The sequence below is a fragment of the Taudactylus pleione genome, unplaced genomic scaffold (assembly GCF_031769625.1).
Source record: "Taudactylus pleione unplaced genomic scaffold, aTauple2 ptg000007l, whole genome shotgun sequence".
In the NCBI taxonomy this organism is placed as follows: Eukaryota; Metazoa; Chordata; class Amphibia; order Anura; family Myobatrachidae; genus Taudactylus; species Taudactylus pleione.
Window position 1 is genome coordinate 5,575,615 of NW_028284410.1, and position 21,637 is coordinate 5,597,251.

At 41.2% G+C, this 21,637-nt stretch overlaps 1 protein-coding gene across 2 annotated transcripts; it reads left to right on the top strand.

Annotated features, from left to right (window-relative positions):
- The first annotated feature begins 1,370 nt into the window (after positions 1-1,370).
- On the top strand, positions 1,371-20,306 carry EVA1B (eva-1 homolog B). 2 transcript variants are annotated; one of them, XM_088460449.1, is made up of 3 exons: positions 1,371-1,624; positions 14,721-14,804; positions 15,492-20,306. In XM_088460449.1, exons 2-3 carry the CDS (start codon positions 14,738-14,740, stop codon positions 15,914-15,916), a joined length of 492 nt encoding a protein of 163 aa, XP_088316575.1. In that variant the 5' UTR covers positions 1,371-1,624; positions 14,721-14,737; the 3' UTR covers positions 15,917-20,306. The 2 variants fall into 2 exon arrangements, with proteins under 2 accessions (XP_088316575.1, XP_088316582.1); XM_088460456.1 differs by lacking the exon at positions 1,371-1,624 and adding an exon at positions 14,576-14,633.
- Positions 20,307-21,637: the final 1,331 nt, after the last annotated feature.

Sequence of the window (21,637 nt, forward strand, 5' to 3'; positions counted from 1 at the left end):
TTTTGCACAGATCGGAGGGGTAGGGTTTGTGTTAGGTTATGGGAGGGGGTTTAGGGTTAGGCTTCGGGAGGGGAGATGTTAGGGGTTAGATTTTAGGATTAATGATGTAGTCACTGCCGGAAGCGCCATGGGATCCACGGGAAGTCATCAGGATGTCACTGTTGACACAGAGGTTTTGTCGACATTCTAATCATGTCGACATTTTTTTCACTTTTGACGTGATGAATGTCAACAACATATACCACACCCATATTTGTTAGTGTGCTGTTAGTATTGGTGTTATTTTAATAGCAACTTAATTATATATTTTTATTTTTTATATTTAGTGGCATGATTATTTCTTATTGGGTTTTCCACAATAAATTACAATTAATTTCATATTATTAGGCTCATTATTAGGCTCTGATTTAAGCTTCCTAGTCAGGACAATGCTTCCAAACAGAGGCTGTCCTGGCCAAACACTTTCCACATTGGAAGTTGTTCAGCAGCACAATTCACTTCCTAGATGCTTGCAGCTACCGGATAGGGATCAGTAGGTTCCTCTTGTAGCCAATAGATTACAAAGGCTAACACATTCTGAAGATAACTCTAGCTATAGGGACCAAGCCCTGAAAAGCTAAGCCTTTTACAGCTTGATAAATTGGACCAGACTGCAGTGCCTATTGTAATTGCGGTCTGTAGCGTTAGTTTGCCTATAGCAGCCAAGTATCTCTGAATTGTGTACAAACTGCAATTTCCGCATGATTTTCAAGCCCCTAACAATCTAAAGTTGTTGGCAAAACTTCAAAGTGTTTTAAATAACACAATTTCAACTGTATAATAAATAATAAAAAAATTGTGTAGTTTTCATATATTTTATAAACCATCTAAAAGGCATAAACAGTTTGCTTATGTAAACAAGCCTTAAGAATGTAACTATGCATGCTAACATTAAGCCATTTACAGATAGCACTACCCTAGGCTTATATAAATGGATTTACAGTGTATGCCTATGGCAAATCGATTGTAAGCTCTTTGTAGCTGTAGGAACAAACCCATAAGTAATAAAATTCCTGTAATAAATAATATTCATTTAGAAATAAAATTGGTCAGTGGTAACAATATCTGGTGAGGAAACAGCTACTTTGCTATTAATGTACAGTTATCAGTTATTTAATAACACCCACAAGAGATATGTTGTTAGTCTCTGGCTTGGCATGTATTTGGCAAGAGATATTTGGTGTGTGCGGTTTGCAAAGGGTTAGTTAGTTGGCCAGTAGGCTGGGCTGTGTTCATTTAGTTCCTCTGAGCAGAGAAGTAGCTTGTGGCTGAACAAATTACATCTGGACAGAGGGAGGGAAGAGAGGAGGGATTCACTGTAGTTCCCAGTCTGCCCTCTGCACAACGCAAACAGCAATACAGATCACTATGTTACCCACAACTTGAAAAGAAGCTTTCTGTATAACACAGCAGAAAAGATAACGTCTTCATTGTAGCTGTACCTGATAAGAAAAGTCAGCTGGAAGATATTACACACTGCATGGAGTAGCATAAAGTTACTACACACAACGCCACAATTTAATAGGCATCTAAGAAGGGACATCTAGGCTGGGAGACTATAAAACAAGAAGAGCACATTTGAATGGTAAGTGTATGGAAATTCGAGAGAGAATTATTAATGCTGTGATTCTTTACTCCACAAAAACTAACTTTAAACCTAAAAAAAAAAGTTTGTAGTTTAAACTTTAACCCCTTGCATATAAGTAAATGAATTCAGATCTTCACTGAATGCATCTAGAAGCCTGGAACATATCACATGAACTGGTATTGGGTGTCTTAATGCACTGATAACATCATGGGTCAGATATTATTGGTTCCAGATCCCAGTTACAATTCCTGCCATTTAGTGTATGGGGAAGTTACATTAATGGTACAGAATTGTGCAATTGGGCATCAACTAAGGACAGCACATTAATATACTGTAAAATCACAAATCTTTTAAGAAGAACTTGTCATTAGAGCTTACACTATTGGATAAACTGCATGAACTATGGTTTCTGTACTGTACTTTTACAAGCTACAGTAGTTGAATGAGATATAAAGTGCAGTAATTCATACGGAATTGGATAGGGTAGTCACATGCACTTTTGCTGTGACGAGGAGATACACTATAACAAATATTTATGATACAAATGTTGTGCAGTTATAGTAATGTTTTGCCACATTTACTAAAACTTCAAGTTTAGAACACTTTATAACAACCTGTTTATCATGTGTACCCACTACCAGTACATTAGTAAAAGTGCAATGCATAAAAAGTGCATGGAAAAATAGTATTAAAAACAAATAAAGCACACATTAATGTTCATGTGCATTTACCAATGTTATTAGCAAATATGTAAATAAGCTCTACTTGATTATTATCAAAGCACAGCACTTATTACCTACCTTCCATCACAATATAGGAACCATAAATGTCACATTCTGTTGCAAGTTTATGCATATGCTGTGTTTATCTGTTTCTTCATAATATTTTGCCATTGGCACTGGAAAAGTTTTCTAACACCTGGTTTTTGGCAACTAACAGCTGTAATGTGCCAGGAAGGGGAAAAGTGGACACTCCCAGCTGTCAGAGTCAGTCATGACATATGTGAACACAGGATTTCCAGACAGCTGCAGGGAGTGGAAACACAATTGTCACATGCAGCATTGTCTCACACACAGGTGATCAGCCAATTCATAAAACAAAGTAAAATTTACACTTTCTCATAGTTCAGTGGGTTGTTGCCATTATAAAAAAAAAGTATACTTAGTTTTGTACTGGGAGATAGCCCATGCTCAAAGCTTTGATATATTGGAACCTTTTATTCAGGGGTGGGGAACCTTTTTTCTCCTGATGGCCATTTTGATATATATAACATTATTCTCGGGCGCGGTGCAGGCCACCTCCCCTCCGTGTGACATCACATGGGGCCGGAATCACCGGTGATTACAGCAATGCCCGTATCATCCTCAGGATGCTCTGGGGAGCTGTAAGGGCAGCGATGTGACCATCTGATGCATCCTAAGGACGCTCCAGGCGGCAATGGTGCATAGATTATGGCTGCAGGGTGCCATTCTAGGCACCCTGCTAGCCAGATGAGGCTAGCATAAAAAAGCTGTGAGGGCCAGACCAAATGATTCCGTGGGCCTTATACGGCCCCCGGGCCTGAGGTTCCCCATCCCTGCTTTAATTAAACAAAAGCACTGTATATTGTGGGAAGAAAAGTAACATGATGGAACAGAGGGAGAGCTGTAGAGCTTTTATAGTGGTGGAAACACTTATTTCCTGTATGGCACTATTCCTGTGATATGAACAGCTCTATGGCAAACAATGGAGCCAGTCACCACATAACAGTGTGCTTTGCATGAGAGAGGAAAGTAGTATGTATTTTTAAATAGGACTTGAGATGACTTGGGGCCTTAGGAGAGGTTGTTGAAGAAACATTGGATTAATATTGTAAAATGCTAGGGCTGTAACTAGGGTAGTGTGACATGTGCCATGGCACAGTGCACTGCAAGATAGGGGGCACTGATCAGCGGCACCTATCAATATTCTGTTTATATTCATTCTGACTTGTAGCTTCCTCTTCTTTTATCCCCAGCATCTCCTGGCCGCTCCTATCTCCGACACCTCTTCCATCTGGCCATCTCCTAAAAGCACAGTCAGTCACATCCTCTTTTATTTAACACACACATTTCAAAATATTGTAATTCCCAGGACTCAAACCCATCACCTCATACATGGCAGTCAGACACCTTACACGTGGAGCTATCTTTTCCTGCAAAGGAAGCCTGCAAATTGGAAATATATGACATACAATATACATTTGTAAAAAATAATCAGCATTGCAGCTGAGCAGATCTATGTAGTGTGTGGCTGCAGGGGATTGGATGTGTGGCTGCACACTACATACATTTTCCTAGTTGCATAGTTGGATAGGTTCGAGTCCCGGGTATGAAAGTTTGAGAAATGTGTCTGTGATAAATAAAAGTTTGTAACTGAAGGTGTACATATTCTTCTGTACTTAGAGGCCCTTCCTGCCTGTCAATGTGAGAAGTGCTGTTTTCAAGTCCTGTGTATGACTGCTAAAGAAATATGTGATTTAGAATAAAGGATAAGGTAACTGAATGACAAAGAGCTCTCAAGTTAAGTGCATGAATGTGGTATAAGAGGATTGGTGTCCAAATCCATTTTCTTGGACTGTTCTTAAAGTATAGGTGTTCTATAAATATATAAGAATGTATATAATGTGGGAAGAGGCATCATACTGTAGCATTTTCTGATGGCAGCCCTGAAAACAGCCAGTGAGTCTTGACCCTGGTGTTACCACCACACCTTAAATACCTTTGCCAGTGACTTCAGCTACCAGCGCTGGGTACATACACAGACACTGCCACTAATATTTGCTGCATATACACTACAAGCAGCACTTTGTCTATACCTTCAGTTGGTGATCTACACTGCAGGCTCCAGGGTTGTGCATGGCTGCTCTGATGGACAATCTTGCTGCAGGTACAGCTTCACCAGTGCTCTCCTACATCTAGAGCTGGTGAGTTATACTGCATAGTTATTGTACCATCACTACAGCCACTACATTCACATTGTATTTGGCACTGACACCTGGATAACAGTTATACAAAGGGAACGGTACCACTTAATTAGCATACGGGACAAATCAGATTTGTTATGCCACGTCCCTTTTTGGGGCGAGTGTCTTATGTCCCTAATTGAAAAAAATGGGGGGAGGGGTAGCGCCAAGGCTCTCCCTGGCCCAGGGCACCAAAAAGTCTAGTTACAACACTGTAAAATACATACAGTATAATGTAATATCTAAATTGAAAGTGATATTTAAAGTAATGTGTAAGAAGTGCACTAATGGTAAATTAGCTCAGACAGAGTTAAGTGCCTAATTTTGTTTTGACCACTGTGCCACCCCTCATTAATAGTTCTGCATTCAAACCAGGTATACTGTATGATTATGTTTGGCAAGCACAATGTTTCTCTGAGCCAAGAGACTGATTGTCTATTATATTTACCTAGCACAATGTGCCAATAAGTTTCGCACTTATGCACCAGTGACATTTAGATAGCTACCCAGCAGGAATAGAGAAGACATGCAGTGGGCATATCACCTATGTCACTCATGTGTGGAAAAATGTTAAATCATCTACACCACTCTGCAAGAATTCAGACATTTTTCTTGCAAGGTCAACAAACTGCACAATGATGTTTCTTATTTTGCATCTTGAATACAATTCTTACCCTTAGTTCTTATTCTCTGAGCTTTATAAGTTAAAGTTTATTAAAAAGTATTTAAAAAGCAAGCAAGTATGATCTAACCAAACTTGACATGATGGGGATTGCCCACACAATAAAATTAGGATTCTTCCCACAGTGGAATAGTTTCTATTGCTGAAAGTTGTTGCTAGGGCAACAGAGATGTATTGGGCAGTGCCATGTGAGGTTGGAGAAACAAGACAGTGAGAAACAAGTGGAATGCACTGCCTGTGCCTCTTGTGTCTGTACTGTCTTGGACATTGTAAACAAGTGCATGGTTGACTTCAGTTTAAATCTTTAATGTATGCACCCATGTTACATTGTTATACAAAGCTTACATGTAACATGTAAACTTACAGCAGCTATGCAGCATTAGTGCAGAGCCCATTAAAGTCGTGTGCCCCTGCACTGCTAAGCATATGATCACGTAAGGATAATACATATATATATATAGTATATATGTTTATCAAATCATTTCACAGTGGTCATTTTCAGTTATTCCACCCTTGCCATGCCACATTGTGTAAAACTTTATCCTTAGGTGTAGACTTCCAGATACAAAAAGTGTGGTTTATGCACAAGACTTTGTCAGTGATTCTGGTGTGTCTGAATACACTGGAGGAGCATACATTGGAATAAAGCAGAGTTTCTCAAACTCTGTCATTACAGTCCAGGGTTTAAGGATATCCATACTTGAGGCCAGATTGTTAAAATAAATAGACTGAGGTTCTAATTAAGTCATCTGTGCACAAGCATGGATATCCTTAAAACCTGGACAGTAATGTCGGAGTTTGGGAACCACTGGAATATAGGACACACTTTGCAATACTCTACTATTTGTATTTTTTCCTCGGTTGTCCTCACAGCACTAGAACACTTCATAGAGACTGTATAAGTAGGTTAGCTTTACAAATCAGACCACTTGAATGAAATTGAGGAAATAAAAATCTTGTAGCGAGAAATAATTGCTCTAATAATTATTTGGAATCTGAAAGCTTAACTGGAATTTGCAGGAGACATTTCTATACATATGTAAAAATACGAAATATATTAAACTTCATTTCTGATAATCTCATATTGTATATGGAGCTATATCAGACCCCAAGGGGCCCTAGACAACAAACTGTTTTGTTAAAACCCAACAAAACCCCCCAATAAAGATGTGTTAGGGCAAGCTGGGCACCACTGCCCTAACTGGGTTCAAGATGTGAGTATAAATTATTTAATGAATGATCAGCTGTAACTGTTTATATTGGAGATGGTACTGAGGGAAGCATTTACTATCAGCAAGATACCCTTTGGTGCCGCTGGTCCCCCCAACATATTGTAATATAGGGGCAAAAAGTTTGCAGGGGGGGTCCTAGGGTGTTCATCACCTCTCTGCAAACTATGCATTTTTTCCTCCTACAAATATGTCCTCTTGACATATTTCTTTACAATGTTTCATATTTTGAAATGAAACATGCAATATGCTGTAAAAGACGGGATTAGACTCCTATATCTGTACCTTGTTTATTGCTCAAATAAAAAGATTATATAAAAAATGTCACCCCCGCTGTTTTACATTTTACTATTTTATACACTTTATGTTTGTATGCAATTGATATAAAAGCTTAGATTAGAAGTAGCTGACTGGCCCCCTCACCTTCATCAGAGACAGGCAGCTGCAGTGGGTCCTCATCCTGGCGTTGCGGTGTGGAGCAGAGGCAGCTCCTCCATTATTCCTCTTCTTGGGCACAGCACACCACACACAAAGAGAGTGGGATGTGTGTGCTGCGTGACATCATCACGTACATCGCGCTTGTAAACTGCCGGTTATTGCAGGCAGTGCTGCTACTTATAACAACTTAACTAAGCGGGCAATGTTGGACCATGAAATCAGTTCTTGACCGGGTGGCCGCTGACAAAAATGACATTTAAATTCAGGCAGATCGGTGATCTGGCTAATGGGTGGATTGGAGTCCACCCCCAGACCACCCCTTAGTTTTGCCCTGCCAGGCCCACCCATGACACCGCTTGTCACAGGCACAGCAAGTGCAGCTGTAAAGGTACTCAGAAAGCAAGCAGTGTGCCTGGTGCCTCTCCAGCCCAGCGCCTCCCTTGCAATGTACTCTGTAGACTTCATTACGCCAGCCCTAGGGGCAAATGTAATAGGTACAGGTTTTTGATAGTGCAGAGATTTCAGCATGTTAGAAGTCAGATTTTGAACAGCATTTTTTTTATTATGGCTTTGCCTTAATAAACATTTGTGCTTTAAATCTGATGGCTAACTCTTTCAAAAACCCTCTACCTGTTACATCTGGCCCATGGTGTTTTTTACGGAATAGGTATGTAATGCCGGCTGTCGGGATGCTTCCTGTCATAATACTGACAGCGGTATCCCGATGGTTGGTATCCCTCCTTTTCTGTAGCCTAACCTTAACCCTCCCTGTTAGTGCCTAAACTTAAGTCTCCCTCCTTCATGCCTAAACCTAACCCGCCCCCTTAGTGCCTAAACCTAACCCCTCCCCCCAGTTGTGACTAACCCTAACCCTCCCCCCTAGGGGTACCTAACCCTAACCTCCCCTCAAAACCTAACCCTAACCCCGCTACGCTCCCTAAATCTAACCCTCCCCCTGGACTTACCTCATTCGGGCTGGCATCCTTCGGCGTTCCAGCTTTGTGATTTAGATAGGCATCAGTATTTCGATGCCTATCTTAAGTCCCTTGTTGGAATTCCCCTGTCAGTTTTGAAACCGGCGGCATTGCGGCGCCGGACTCATTACTACATGCCATTTTTTACCTACTCTTCAAAAAAGGGGACTCTTGTTATATCAATCCCAGAACCAGTACTCTAAGTTTATGAGCTGACCTTCAGAGGACCATGCTAAATCTCTATATTGCAATAGAGGAACAATAGCAAAGATGTACTGTACAGTGATGGTATTACAGTATAGCCATTCTTTGTCCTATGATTCAACTTGGCAGAAGATTTATTCGCAGTTATCAATGATTGATTGAGAAGTAAAGAAGCCAATCCCAGGATCCTGGACATGTCTGAGTCCCAAAAATACCCTGAATTATGATAATTAAATCCCAGATATTACGGGATTCAAAACACACTGTAGATTGGGCTGGTTGCTCTGCGATAATACTTACCTTCTCGGTTGTATTTTCTGGTCCTCTTAGGCTCTCCCAGCTGCCCGTAGAACAGATGGAGTCCCATAATGCAATTGATCTCAGTCACTGATGCTGGGAGAGTACTGCGCGGTAACATCATCACTATGCTGCACACTCCCAGTCAATCAGTGAGAGCAGCCGCATCAGTGGACTCCAGCTCTTCTACTGCAACTGAGCCTGGGAGAGGACTGGAAAAGGTGCCCACCGACAAGAGAAACCCCTTCTTCTAACAACCATAGGGTGACTAAGGAAAGTGAAAGGGGAGAGAGATGGAGGTAGAGTGATGTCAGGTGATAGTGGTGGGGGACTAGGGAGAAGGAAAGTAGGGGGTAAGGAAGGACATCTATGTGCAATTCAATCGCAGGAATCCCGGGATTGAGATTTTTTCAATCCTAAATCCTAGGATTACAAAAATGTGGCGGGAATGGCTTCCTTATTGAACAGTGACAAAGAAGGTATGGGAGAGAAATGTAGGGACATGGGAAAGATGAATGGCCACAGGGGAGACATGTAAATAGAGGTACGGACACAGGTGAGAAGGGGGGAATAAAGAGGATTGACTTGTATCATTTATAGCAATTTTATTTGTGAATTACACTAATTGCATGAATATTGGCTATCTTAGTTTACATATCTGACTGTATTTGCATATTTTTAAAAACTTATATACCTACTGTAGCTAAAAACTCTCAATAGTGCATGTTATAATACTTAAATTAGCCACAAATATAAATAGAGGCTGAATCAGCGTTACAGGCAAGTTTATTTTGCAGATGGATCTTTTTTGCACTTCCCAGCATACACAACTATGAGCAACTACAGGCAATTCTATGTCATATGCATCTCAGCCGTATCTAGATTTGCAACTGAATAGGTGTAATTGAGCGGCAACTGGACTTTGCATGTAGGATAAGTGTAGCACCTATCCTTGTGTATCAACACCTATTTCCCTATAGATTGTAAGCTTGCGAGCAGGGCCCTCTTACCTTTATGTCTGTCTGTTACTATCCAGTTTGGTTCTATTAATGTTATTTCCATTTGCAAAGTGCAACGGAATATGCTGCGCTCTATAAGAAACTGTTAATAATAATAATAATAATAATAATAATAAGTGTTCTGTGGGCATATCATGGGCATGAATACGGCATATCTGTCTATTCAGAGTTGAGTGTATGCTGAGATCCATCTGATTTGAGACGGACCTCTTGATCCAGGTATAGGGCTACTGCAAATGTGTGCAGAGAGTGATGATGGGTGATGATGGGTACTTTCACAAGGGGTTGGATAGGGGCGGTGTGCAGCATAGATGAGGCCAACTGAGAATACAGGCAATATTTCTGCATTTATTTCCCATAGTGGAATGCAACTGTAGCTGTATCTGATCGATGTGTGCCTCTGACTCAGTCTCGTAGTGCTCACAATTTTCCAGGTGAACAAAATGGTAAGTTATTGGTCTCACTGGCACGCATCTTTTAATAACCAAATTTACATTGTTCAGTAAACAGATTGATGTGTTTTACAAATTCTAAACCAACGCAGTATAAAACAGGCTGCATATTATATAATATATAAAAAAATATACTGGGAGGCATGCTAATGTCTCATTATATAGTACATAAGTGCCCTTTTACGATCTATCTTTTCTACAGACAACACAATGTGAAAAGAATATAATGCTAGTGCTATGTGTAGAATGAAATGATGCATGCATGTAGTATGGGATGTGCACACAATGAGTAGAGCATAAAAGCAGATGCAAGTCGTGCAGAGGCAGGGAAGCTGGATTGTTTATGGGAGTGTCAGCAAATATCTCAAACTTGGAAGGAAGTTACCGGGATGTATTTTAGGACATGCAGGAAACCAGGTCACTACTGGTGGGGGATGTGATTCACTAATCCCTATGTTATTACAGATGACACCCTGTTGTACTGCTGTCCTGACTCCTCATACTCTTATTGGCTAACCAATAGCTGTGTTGCATACACAGGAAAAACATAGCTAATGATAGAAATGGAGATGAAGAATGTTATAAAAATATATAGTTTTAGGATTGATCAGCCTATTGTTATTACTTAAAACATGAAGTGACATTAAGTGACTTTATAAAATGTTATAGGATATTAATGTAGGTATTTATGAATTAAGTTAATTTTCTTTGAATATAATATCGGGCAGCACAGACGTTGTAACGGTTAGCGTTACTGCCTCACAGCACTGAGGTCATGGGTTCGATTCCCTGTGAGGCGTTTGTATATTCTCCCTGTGCTTGCGTGGGTTTCCTCTGGGTACTCCGGTTTCCTCCCACAATCCAAAAATATACTGGTAGGTTAATTGGCTCCTCTCAAATTGGCCATAGTGTGTATGTTTGTGAGCATGTGGTAGAAAATATAGATTGTAAGCTCCACTGGGGCAGGGACAGATGTGAATGGAAAGATATTATCTGTAAAGCGCTGCGGAATATGTGTGCTCTATATAAATAACTGGTAATAATAATAATAATCTCTAAGGATGGGATGCATCAACTGCAAAATTGTAGTCAAACCTCCGAAAATGCAGTTTACAGACGTTGGACCGCATTCCCCAAATGCAGCAAGCTCCAAGAAGCTAAACTTTCCGTTGCTTGATAGGCATCTATAGATGATAATGCCTAATAGAAGCCTATGGGCTTCTCTCCGCATTGTTCCCTGAGAGGGATCCAATCACAACCCTGCCGGTGTCTCCCATGGCTCACGCATGCACTGGCCTACATGACTCCTGGGCCATAAATGTGGAAGTCCTTATATCACAAAGAACAGCTCTAATCGGGAGAGCTGTCCTTTGTGATTTTACTCGCAATTGTACAAGCATATGGCGTTGCTAAATGCCGCTATGCTTTGATTAGTGGTGGGATTTGCTTTATGTATCCTGTCCTCAATCTGACAGAATTTGAAAGGTGAGTCCAAGCAATAAAGCTGTTTCTCACTATTTGCTAGAACTAATGTCTGCTGTGTAGCTATATTATTAGTACACCATTGCAAACTTCTATATCTATTCTATGTACAACCAGTGACATGGTAAGTAAAGGTTGGAGTAATGGTTGGTACAAAATGCAGAGCATCAATAAGGTAGAGCAAAGATAAGCCTATAAGATCACAATGAAGGGCAACCTATATATTGGGTGTATCCAGCTTCTCCAAAACTATGACTAAACTCTTGCAGTAGAGAATTCGGACATGAGCTGTTATGGCTACAAATAGCATAAAATAGTAGTGTAGTAATCTTAAACTAGGGTAAAAACTAGTTATGGGAACAACACAATGTAATATATCGCCATTAATAACATAATTCTGAGTCTGATGTTAGTGGTGGTGCACATGTAAATATAGGGATTGTCCCTTTTTCAGGCCCATGGCCAAGACGGGCCCTTCCTTAACCACTAGGGCCTGAATCAGAGTTGCATACAAGTCTGCTTAGCGGACAGATCACACGATTTTTAGCAAATGCCTTGTACACATCTCACTTGCAGCTCTCTCTCAGGGGTATATTTACTAAAGTGTGGTTTTTTAGAAGTAGAGATGTTGCCCATTGCAACCAATCATATTCCAGCTATTATCTTCTAGAATGTGCTAGATACAAGTAAAGTAGAATCTGATTGGTTGCTATGGGCAACATCTCCACTTCTAAAAACCCGCATATATATAAATTAATTGTTCTGCTTTGTAATATGAGTTTCTAAAGAGATTAGTAGGACTCACTAGTCCCCTTTGTAACATTACTTTCCAGGAGGACTCCAGAGCCCAGACTCAGGCAGATCCAGAGGTGGACGCTAACGCGATTCAGTCACAATTGAGTGATGGTTTTAGATCTATGTATGAGCAGCATACACTCTGCGCATGTGCAGAGCTAGGGTTCTATTTACAAAGCTTTGTTAGGAGATAAAGTGAACAGAGGTAAGGTACCAGCCAATCAACTCCTAACTGTCATTTTTCAAACACAGCCTGTGAGATGGCAGTACCTTATCTCAGTTCACTTTATCTCATACTTGCTGACAGTCAGCTCCCTCCTTCTGGGAGGAAGCTGATTGTCGGCTTACAGCGGGGGGCGTGTCCAGACCGCTGTGACATGTTGGAGGCAGAGCCGGGGCGTGGCTGCACGATCGCATCATCATGGCCCCGCCCCCTCTTCTCAATGCCGTTATTTTTGGCACTGTGAAGCAGGGGGCGGAGCCAAGATGACGCGATTCAGTGCAAATCACGTCACTGCCCCCCCACTGTGGGGATTTTTAGAGGATTCTGGGGGGAGGTCGGGAGGGTTGGGGAATGTTGGGAGGCTTGCCTGCCTTTCCGGGGGGTCGGGAGCCACCCGAAAATCGGGAGGCTCCCGGCCAAATCGGGAGGGTAGGCAAGCCTGCTTTCTCGTAATAAAGCTTAGTAAATAGACCCCTTAGTCCTTTGTCATCGGATGAAATGCGGTTGCAGATGTTGGTTGATTCACAGTATGCAGCCATTTGGGGACTGGAAGGCGGAAGCGTTTCAGAAAACAGGGTCATGTCGGACCTATTTTTGAGGCATGCCAAAGCCAGTGTTGCATCTTCTGATACAGATTCACTAGCCTAGGCAGCTTAGTAGCGGTGACATTCTGAGCAACCTAAGGTTGCTGCGATGATGATCTGATGCTGCACCTTCAGACATATTCAGCGGATCTGAGAAACCAGAGGTGGGCTACTTATTAAGACGGCACCTCCAGCATTTCCATACTTTTTCAGGTCCGCTGCTACTATAGATGCAGCACTGGGACCACTTGAGTCCACCTCGGAATCAGGTCAGAATTCAGCCATATGGGCTCAAAGAATACCAATTCCAACTGCTCTCTTTACTTATTGCAGGCTGTGGTTTGGCCTTGTGAGCAACAATCACAGAGTTGACACTCCTGACTTCCTTCTTTGTCTAGAGTGGATTCTTCAGAGTATTTTTCCAGATAAATTTTTTAACTCCCCATCAGTCAAAGCGGCTGAGACTGCTGGGATATGTAATTTCACCAGCAGCCAATTGCTGCTGATTTTGTTAGGTCCCCAAGGACTGAATAGGGATGTATTATCCAATAATTTCTGGTGCCACAGGAACACAGGGAACGGAGGTTATGTGTTCATATAGATTGTAAGCTTGCGAGCAGGGCCCTGTTACCCTTATAAATGTCATTTATGTATGTATGTCTATTACAACCCAGTATAATGTTAATTCAAATTGTAAAGCGCAACGGAATTTGTTGCACTCTATAAGAAACTGTTAATAAATAAATAATATAGATCACACTTCCTCAAATTAGGAGGGTTTCAGGGATGACTTTAAGCAAAAAAATCAAGTTTGCTACTCTACTTATAAATAAATGTAAAAAGGTACTTAACTCCTTTACATGCTTACATGCAGGGTTTGAGCTATCATTATGCAAATTCATGTGGTTGTGTAGAACATTTTGGGAGCCTAAAAGACTGATTAAGTAACATAATGTAACGCAAAGTTTTTTCTCCTTGTGATCTCACCTCACTGTACGCTCAACCATCCCAGAGATTAAAATTAAACACACCCTCCTTCCTCAGTGGCTGACAACAATGGAGTGTGTTTAGTAATATTAATTATCTGGGGGGTGACCTGCTCTCTTCCAAACTTCCATAATGAAGCTGGTAGTATGTCAAAGTACGTTGCCACTCGCAGCAGCACTGACTGACAAACTTCACACCTGCCTACTGCCAAGGTAAGTGTTACCTTGCAAGGGGTTCAGTATCTGGGTAAGGGGCATTCTAGGGCAGGGGCCAGGGCCGACAAGGAAGGGCACCTAGTGCCCTTCAACCGGCATTCATGAGTATTATGTAAGTATTTACAGACATAATCAGGTAGTTTATGCACATGTAATTAATAGCAGGAGCACGCCATGATTTTTACTTTTTATTATTTTCTGAATTAATACAACTGGCACAGCAGGAATTCTTAAAGCTCCTGCAGTTCCATGATGCTCTAGGACATCCACATCCCATGATGCTCCGAGGCTTACAACATAAAAACTGCTGTAGATAGAGGTTGTCGGTGTCTACAAAGCTTATTATCAAGTCAGCTGTGGTTTAAACTTCGCCCTGGATCCCAGTCTCATCAAGAACTGGCATGTGTTTCCCAGGACTGGTGTGTGCGTTTTACAAATCGGGGTTAGCAGGTTCATTGCAAAGGAAAATAAGTTATTTGTAGAGCACTGCAGTAAAAACAATTCTAACATCTAACATTCCTTTTGCTAGGTCTCGAATCTTATACAATGGATACGGGCAAGAAGGAGATGGAGTTCTTGAGTAACAGCATAGCAGCATATGCTCACATTAGAGGTACGGTATTCAGAGCTGACAATTATTTGATGTTTATTAACACTTGATAAATGTACCAACATCTGGCCTTTATTGGGTGACAAAAGTAGGAGTTGTACTGTAAAATACAGTTTAATATGCAAAGAGGAATACGATTGTGTAGAAAATTCTATCTATCTACCTATTATATATTAACCATCAAAAAATGAAAAGTGATGGTTTTGTCCATAGCAACCAATCAGATTGTATCTATCATTTCTCTATTTCATCCTGGAAAATGAGAGGCAGCATCTGATTGGTTGCTATGAGCAACACCACAACTTCTCTGTTTTAGAAGCTTTAGTAAATCTACCATCTGTAGCACGTTTAGTGCTATAAATTCATTTAAAGTGGCTCTGAAGAAATTACAGTAACACTCACTATTATTAAGGCATTTGATGCCTAGCTAAAATATACTGTACATTGTTTTTCAAGGCATATTTATTGTTTAATAAAACTAAATAGTACAAATGTGCTTCAGTCTTTATCAAGTATTCATATAGAACAGTAAAAATTGAAATTTAAATAGGGACAACAAGTGTTCATTCTGCTACATCACAGTTATGTACTGTAGCTCTGCTTTTACTAATCCTAGCTGCTTGTATATTTCCTTTTTTTTAATCAATATTTTTGGAGTTGTTGACATTGTTGTTGTTTCACCTTCTACAGATAACCCGGAGTCATTCGGACTCTATTTTGTTCTTGGGGTGTGCTTTGGATTGATTTTAACACTCTGCATGCTGGTGATCCGTATCTCTTGTAAACCCCGGACTCCCAGCCTTCCTTCCAAACCAAAGAACAGTCCTCCTAAGGATTGTGTAAAGGAACCTCTGTCTGTGCTGGGGGATGAGGAAGATCCAGACAGTGACAATGAGGAAACTTTCATCTTGACTCCTGTGATGGACACATCACTGGGAAATCAGCCTCCTATGGATGGTACACTGACAGTAAATGTATTCACATCAGCAGAAGAGCTGGAGAGAGCTCAGAGATTGGAGGAACGTGAGCGTATAATTCGAGAGATATGGCGAAATGGCCAACCTGATATCTTGGGTACTGGAACTGGCACAATTGGTCGTGTACATTACTACTAGTAGTTATAGGGGAAAATTTTATATGTTTCAAGCAACTAACTTTCCGGGAATTTCAGTGCGAAAATCTAATGCCCTGCTCATAGCAGCTGGCACTACAGGCACTGTACATTTACTAGACCAATAGCAGGATGTGCTGGATATACCAGTCAGAATCCTGCCCACTTTGATGTACGCGCTGATAATATGGGTGTCGGTAGTTAATGTCTTACTAATAAGGCTGATGTTAAACATGGGGGAAATCCAGTTTGGTGGATGCTTTTATTACCGAAGCAGGGTGGAGCTGTAATGGAGAGACTATATGGCACCACTTGGAGGTTCACTGATCTCCAGTGCCAGTGCAGGTACCAATTGGTGGCTCCCTACTGCCATACAAAGGAAAAACAGCCTGATCCTTAACTCATCAAGCCATGATTTCTGAGACTCTAATCTGTCATCTCTGAAGATCGGATTGTTATATTGTTATATTTTCATTGCTTAAACTGGAACAACAAAAACTAGTTACCCAGGATTAGTGTACCCCCAAGAAATGGTGGAATGCTCTTGTTATTTCCACTTGAGGGTACATAAGAGATACATTGTTTATAACAACTGCTGTCTTCCTATCCTATCCCATTCCAATATATGTGCAATATGCAAATAAACATGCAGGTACATAAGGATGTTGCTACAAGCTTCAGCATACTATACATGCTATGGAACATGTATGTAAGCTGCTAAGCAATAAATAAATAAGAGGCATGCATAACTTGCAAATGGTTGTACACATACAAACGTAAGTGCCTCTTTATAAATAAGCATGCAGCATTCATTGTATAATGTACACTGTAGTTATACAGAAAACTCCAAAATCTTTCTGTGTGCCTGGATTTATGATGTGGTCCGCCTTGTGATGTCAGTTAAAACGCTGGGCGAGGTTGCTGCATTCTGGATTAACTGCCAACATGCTGGATTTTGCAGGACTGGATACAAATGCATTCAGGTGACATGCAATTGCCTTATATGTATATGTCTGTTCCTTGCTTACAATAACAAATCTATTGCAGGCCTGCTGCCGTACACAGGGTTAACATGTCTGCAATTTATTACAGGACTTTCTGGCCTCTTGGTTGAAAAACATCTGTTTTTCTTCTTGTTCCCCCACAGTGTGGGAACACTGGTGCTTTAAGTTTCATTCTTGACTCTCCCCCAAGGATAAAAGAACATTCCACATTAACATTAAACGCTGCCACACGGGAAAAGGCAGGAAGTGATGTTTTTTTAAATTCCAGTTAAAGTGCTGATGTATTTCTTTTATGTACAAGCCACTGCAGTATTAGCCCTGCATACGTAGCTGTGTAGATATGTATGTATTTATGTAGGTAGGTATGTATGTATGTATGTACACTATGTATGTACACTATGTATGTCATCATAATATCTGTGTTCTGTGCTAAAAGGGGAAAGTGAGCATCCTAATTTGGTATTAAGTGAAAACAGGCATAAATTCATGAGCAAAATATCAAAGCATTTCGGCAAAATATTCTTTGCATTCCACATTTGGCTGTAAGTGTTCCCAGTCCTTCTCCAGCCCCACCATCGGCAGCATGAACTGAGTGTCCCTGCTCTATTCGCAGACTCTAAATATACAAATCCATTATACCTCCTAACATTTAGGCATAGGAAGTAAATAAAAAATGTGACCAAATCACACCCAGATCCATATAAACCCTTTCCAGATTCACCCATAAAGATCCAATGTTGAGACCTGTGAATCAGAACTGCTCAACCAAAATTGGGATACTTGGGAGGTATGACTGCAGTATGGAATGTCATTCTGTGGAACTGCATAGCAAAAGCATAATTCGAAGCTTAGACCAGTTCCGCTGCGAAACTTAATTTATGCAAAATTTTGCTCATGTCTAGATATGTTTGTCCTTATGCTTGTGTGATAGGAAGAAGTGGGAGTTGGGACTTTTTATTTAATGGTTGGATATAAGTTTTTAGATATTTATGAATTGAGTGGAGGTGAGAGGGAACAGAGAGGTGTGGGGTACTAATAACCTGGGCCCGGGTCAGTTGGGCAGGCCTAAGTAAGCTGCTGAGGGGGTCATATATTCCCATATTAGGCACGCGGCACCAATTTGCACCAGCGCGCATAGTATTTTACATGCTTTTTTTGGAGGGAGCATGGCCATGCCTACCGGATTTGACCACGTCCCGCTCATATAACCCAAGGCTCATAGATGTCTCACGTTACATGACCTAGTGGGTATTAGGATGACGGGTGTCCAAATACCTATTAGCCAGATTGCAGAGGCTGATGTCTGTCCATTAATCTAGATAGAGAGAGAAATATATCCTAATGTGTTGAGAGATGAGACATTACCTTCTTCTTTGATTGTCATGTATTTTAAGAGGTTGGGAAGTATGCATTTTAAAAACTATGTATATTTGCCATTGAGAGATGTGATGTCTGTGGGCTAGAAGGGAATTAGAGATATGTGTACTGAAGTCAACTATGCAGTGCTGTCCAACTTCTTTGGTATGAAGAGCTGTCGTGTTTGGCCACGGCAAATTTGTTTTCTTTATACAATGCATATTGCTATACCCCAAACTTTCTATCCTCTACCTCATTACCACTCCGCGCTCCACACTCTAATGGCCCCTACACACTAAACGATATTTTGAATGATTTGACGGCTTCCAACGTATCTGAACAGCAAATCGTCAAGTGTGTACGCACTATGCGTGCTCCCACTGCATCGTTCATCACATCTTCAGATCTTTTGTACATGCAGGAAGATCTGTCAATCGTGTTAACGATTCCCCCTAGATTCTGCAGTGTGTACGCACTACCGAACGACCAGACGATATGGTTACATTATATAGTTAATCAGCAAATGATGCAAGATATATCGTTTGGTCGTTTGTTGGATTGCACAGTGTGTATGCACCAGATCGTTTAGATATGCACTAGATTGTTTGCCTGGGAGTTCAGGGGAAATCGTGTGTATGCTTAAGGCATGTAGAGGTTCCCTTCAGTCGAAGTCTGGATCTCCTTGACTACAGAGGGGTTATGTAGAAGAGAAAGTTGATCTGATGTCATGCAATTAAATTATTTCATCCAATGAGACTTAAGCCGTATATCCACTAGCAGATACCGGAATGACCATACGATTACGACACCGTAATCGTACCGTCGTTCCCCTTCCCCCTGCAGTGCCTACACTGAATGATTGATCGCTCAGTGTAGGCACATCAATCATCTCTGAACATGGGCAATCTGTCCTTATCGGCAGATTGACCAGCATGCTCAGTAGATAATTGATGTCGGAAACGACCAACGAGAGTGCGCATCGCTGGTCGTTTCCAACATAATAGTGCCTGATTTGTGCATGATTACTGAGCGATTGCATGATTACGATGTCGTAATCGCAAGGCCGCCGACAGCCTCCCCGGGCCCAGGTTACAGGGGACGTGGACTATTCGTGGGAGACGTGGCCATGTCCCCTTAGAAAAAAAAAGAAAAAGAAAATAATTTTCTGCACGCTGGGGAGGGGGGGCTGTGTGTGCCTCAGCCCGGTGCACAGCCAAAGGGGGGCGCGATCAGTGTGATCGCTCCCCCCATAGGCATAGTAGACTTCTCCGGCTGCTGCTTTAGCAGCCGCAAGCAGTCTCCCAGTGCAGCCCAGCACACAGCAGCATGTGCTGGGCTGCTGTGACGTAAGAGGGAGGGGGAGCAGTGCCGGACCCTGGCCCCTGCCGGGCCCCTCCAGCAAGCCTGGGCACTTAGTTCCCGCTCCCCCCCTCTCGGCGCCCCTGCATAATCGTGCAATCGCTCAGTAACATTGCGTAGTGGAAACGTGGTTTTAACTGGTCAGACAGCAACAACAGTTCCTACCAATTAGTACTATTCCTGTGACATGAAGTGATGGTGAAACTGAAGGGGCAGTGAAATCACCTATTTCTAAATGACACATTTCTCTATGCAGTGTTAAAATGTTTGTTATGAAAACAATGCTGCAGTTACTAGCAAGCTGGATTCAGCCTGCAGGTCTCAGGTTGGACAGAATGAATAGTGAGGTGACAGGTTGGTGTTCTGATTTGCGTGCATTAGAGGTTATGAAAGAATAGCCCACTGTGTAATTACAGATATTAGCCTGAAGTCTATTGACTAGGAGGTGGTGAAATGTTGTCCCCTTTAGGTCAGTATACTCCAACTTGCTGCGCATATATATATATATATATATATATATATATATATTACACACACACACAATCTAAGTAAATGACGGAACTTTTCAGGATTCAGAACAAGAGTGCTATATTTTCTTCTAGAATCTGATTCTGAATTTTATGTCATAGTTTTATATTATATATTTTTGGAATTCTATTAAAATGTTGAAACAAAGATGTTTTTGTTTCATTGTATGTTAACATAGTATTAATAAGTTACAATGAAGTAATTAATTGTCTCATTAGGAAAATGTTCATACTCCTGTTCTGCAATGACAGGGACCACTGAAACAGTTTTATTATGTTGGAAACTACAGTGCAGTGAACAGGGGCAGAACATATCACTGGGCCCTTTAGTTACCAATATTAAGGGCCATTTATGAACCACAAAATGCAAAAGAACAACTAAATGCTTTGGTACAATTGCAGTGGATCATATAATTGTAGAGGATCATGGGTTTTGGAACAATTTGCCAATATAACGTAAAAATGCAGCATGCGTGGCTAACTTTGTTTTAAAAAGGCCCCAACTCAGCTGAAATGGTCTTTTTTGCTCTGTATTTACTGTAAGCAGTTACTACTCTGTACCTTCTCATTCCATCATGAGTGGTAACTAGTCACTGGTTTCTGATGATAGCCTGTAGTGGAGAATGTCCGCCCTAGACGCAGGGCCAGTCTGACCCCAATTTGCTTGGTAATGGAATATATATTTCAGTGCCCCATAAAGCACTTTTGTGCACACGCAGCCCCCCAAAAATATTAAGGGGGCGCGGTCTTGTGGGAAAAGCCGTACCCATGTGCAACACCCCATTATTGGCACGCTAGAGACATACCCAGCTCCCTGTGAGAGAGAAGGAAACAATAGGGGGCCAAAAACAAAGGGGAGAGAGACTCTAGACAGTTGCAAGGCGTTTAAGAAGAGAGAGAGCAATAAAGGCAGAGAGAGAGAGGGGGGGGGCAGAGAGAGGAGAGAGGCAGCAGAGTGGGGAGGGAGAGAGGCAGAGAGGGGGGGTGAAACATTTCCCTTTTGCCAGAAGGTAAAGAGAACCCTATGCATGACTGGAAAACACATTATCCATCATCCGGGCATATACCAAGTACAAACCACAAGAGGGACAATAGTTCACTTATTTGACTTTATCAATGTCACCACTGACTACAATAGAACTGGACTGAAATCAGATCTTCAGGCTTCCTATCCAATATGCTTTATATGCCACAGTGTGTCCCCAATTCTAGTTGTACATATGCACACCCACATATAGGCAGAGTTACATATAGAAACTACCTACTTAAACATATAATACACTAATAAACTTCTGAGATCATACTTATGTTTATTTGATGGAGACTTACATTTTATACACACACATATATATATATATATATATATATATATATACACATACATAAATATACTGCACATGCAGTGAGTGACTGACACTCACTAATATAATGAAGGTGGTTCTCCACCGAAATGGCCGTCAGGCCATGGGCTAATGATTT

What these genes read in the sequence shown, in the direction of transcription:
- EVA1B (XM_088460449.1), top strand. Translation starts at nt 14,738, where the DNA reads ATGGATACGGGCAAGAAGGAGATGGAGTTCTTGAGTAACAGCATAGCA. An exon ending in AGCATATGCTCACATTAGAG is followed by an intron (nt 14,805 to 15,491) that starts GTACGGTATTCA and finishes CACCTTCTACAG; the next exon opens with ATAACCCGGAGTCATTCGGA.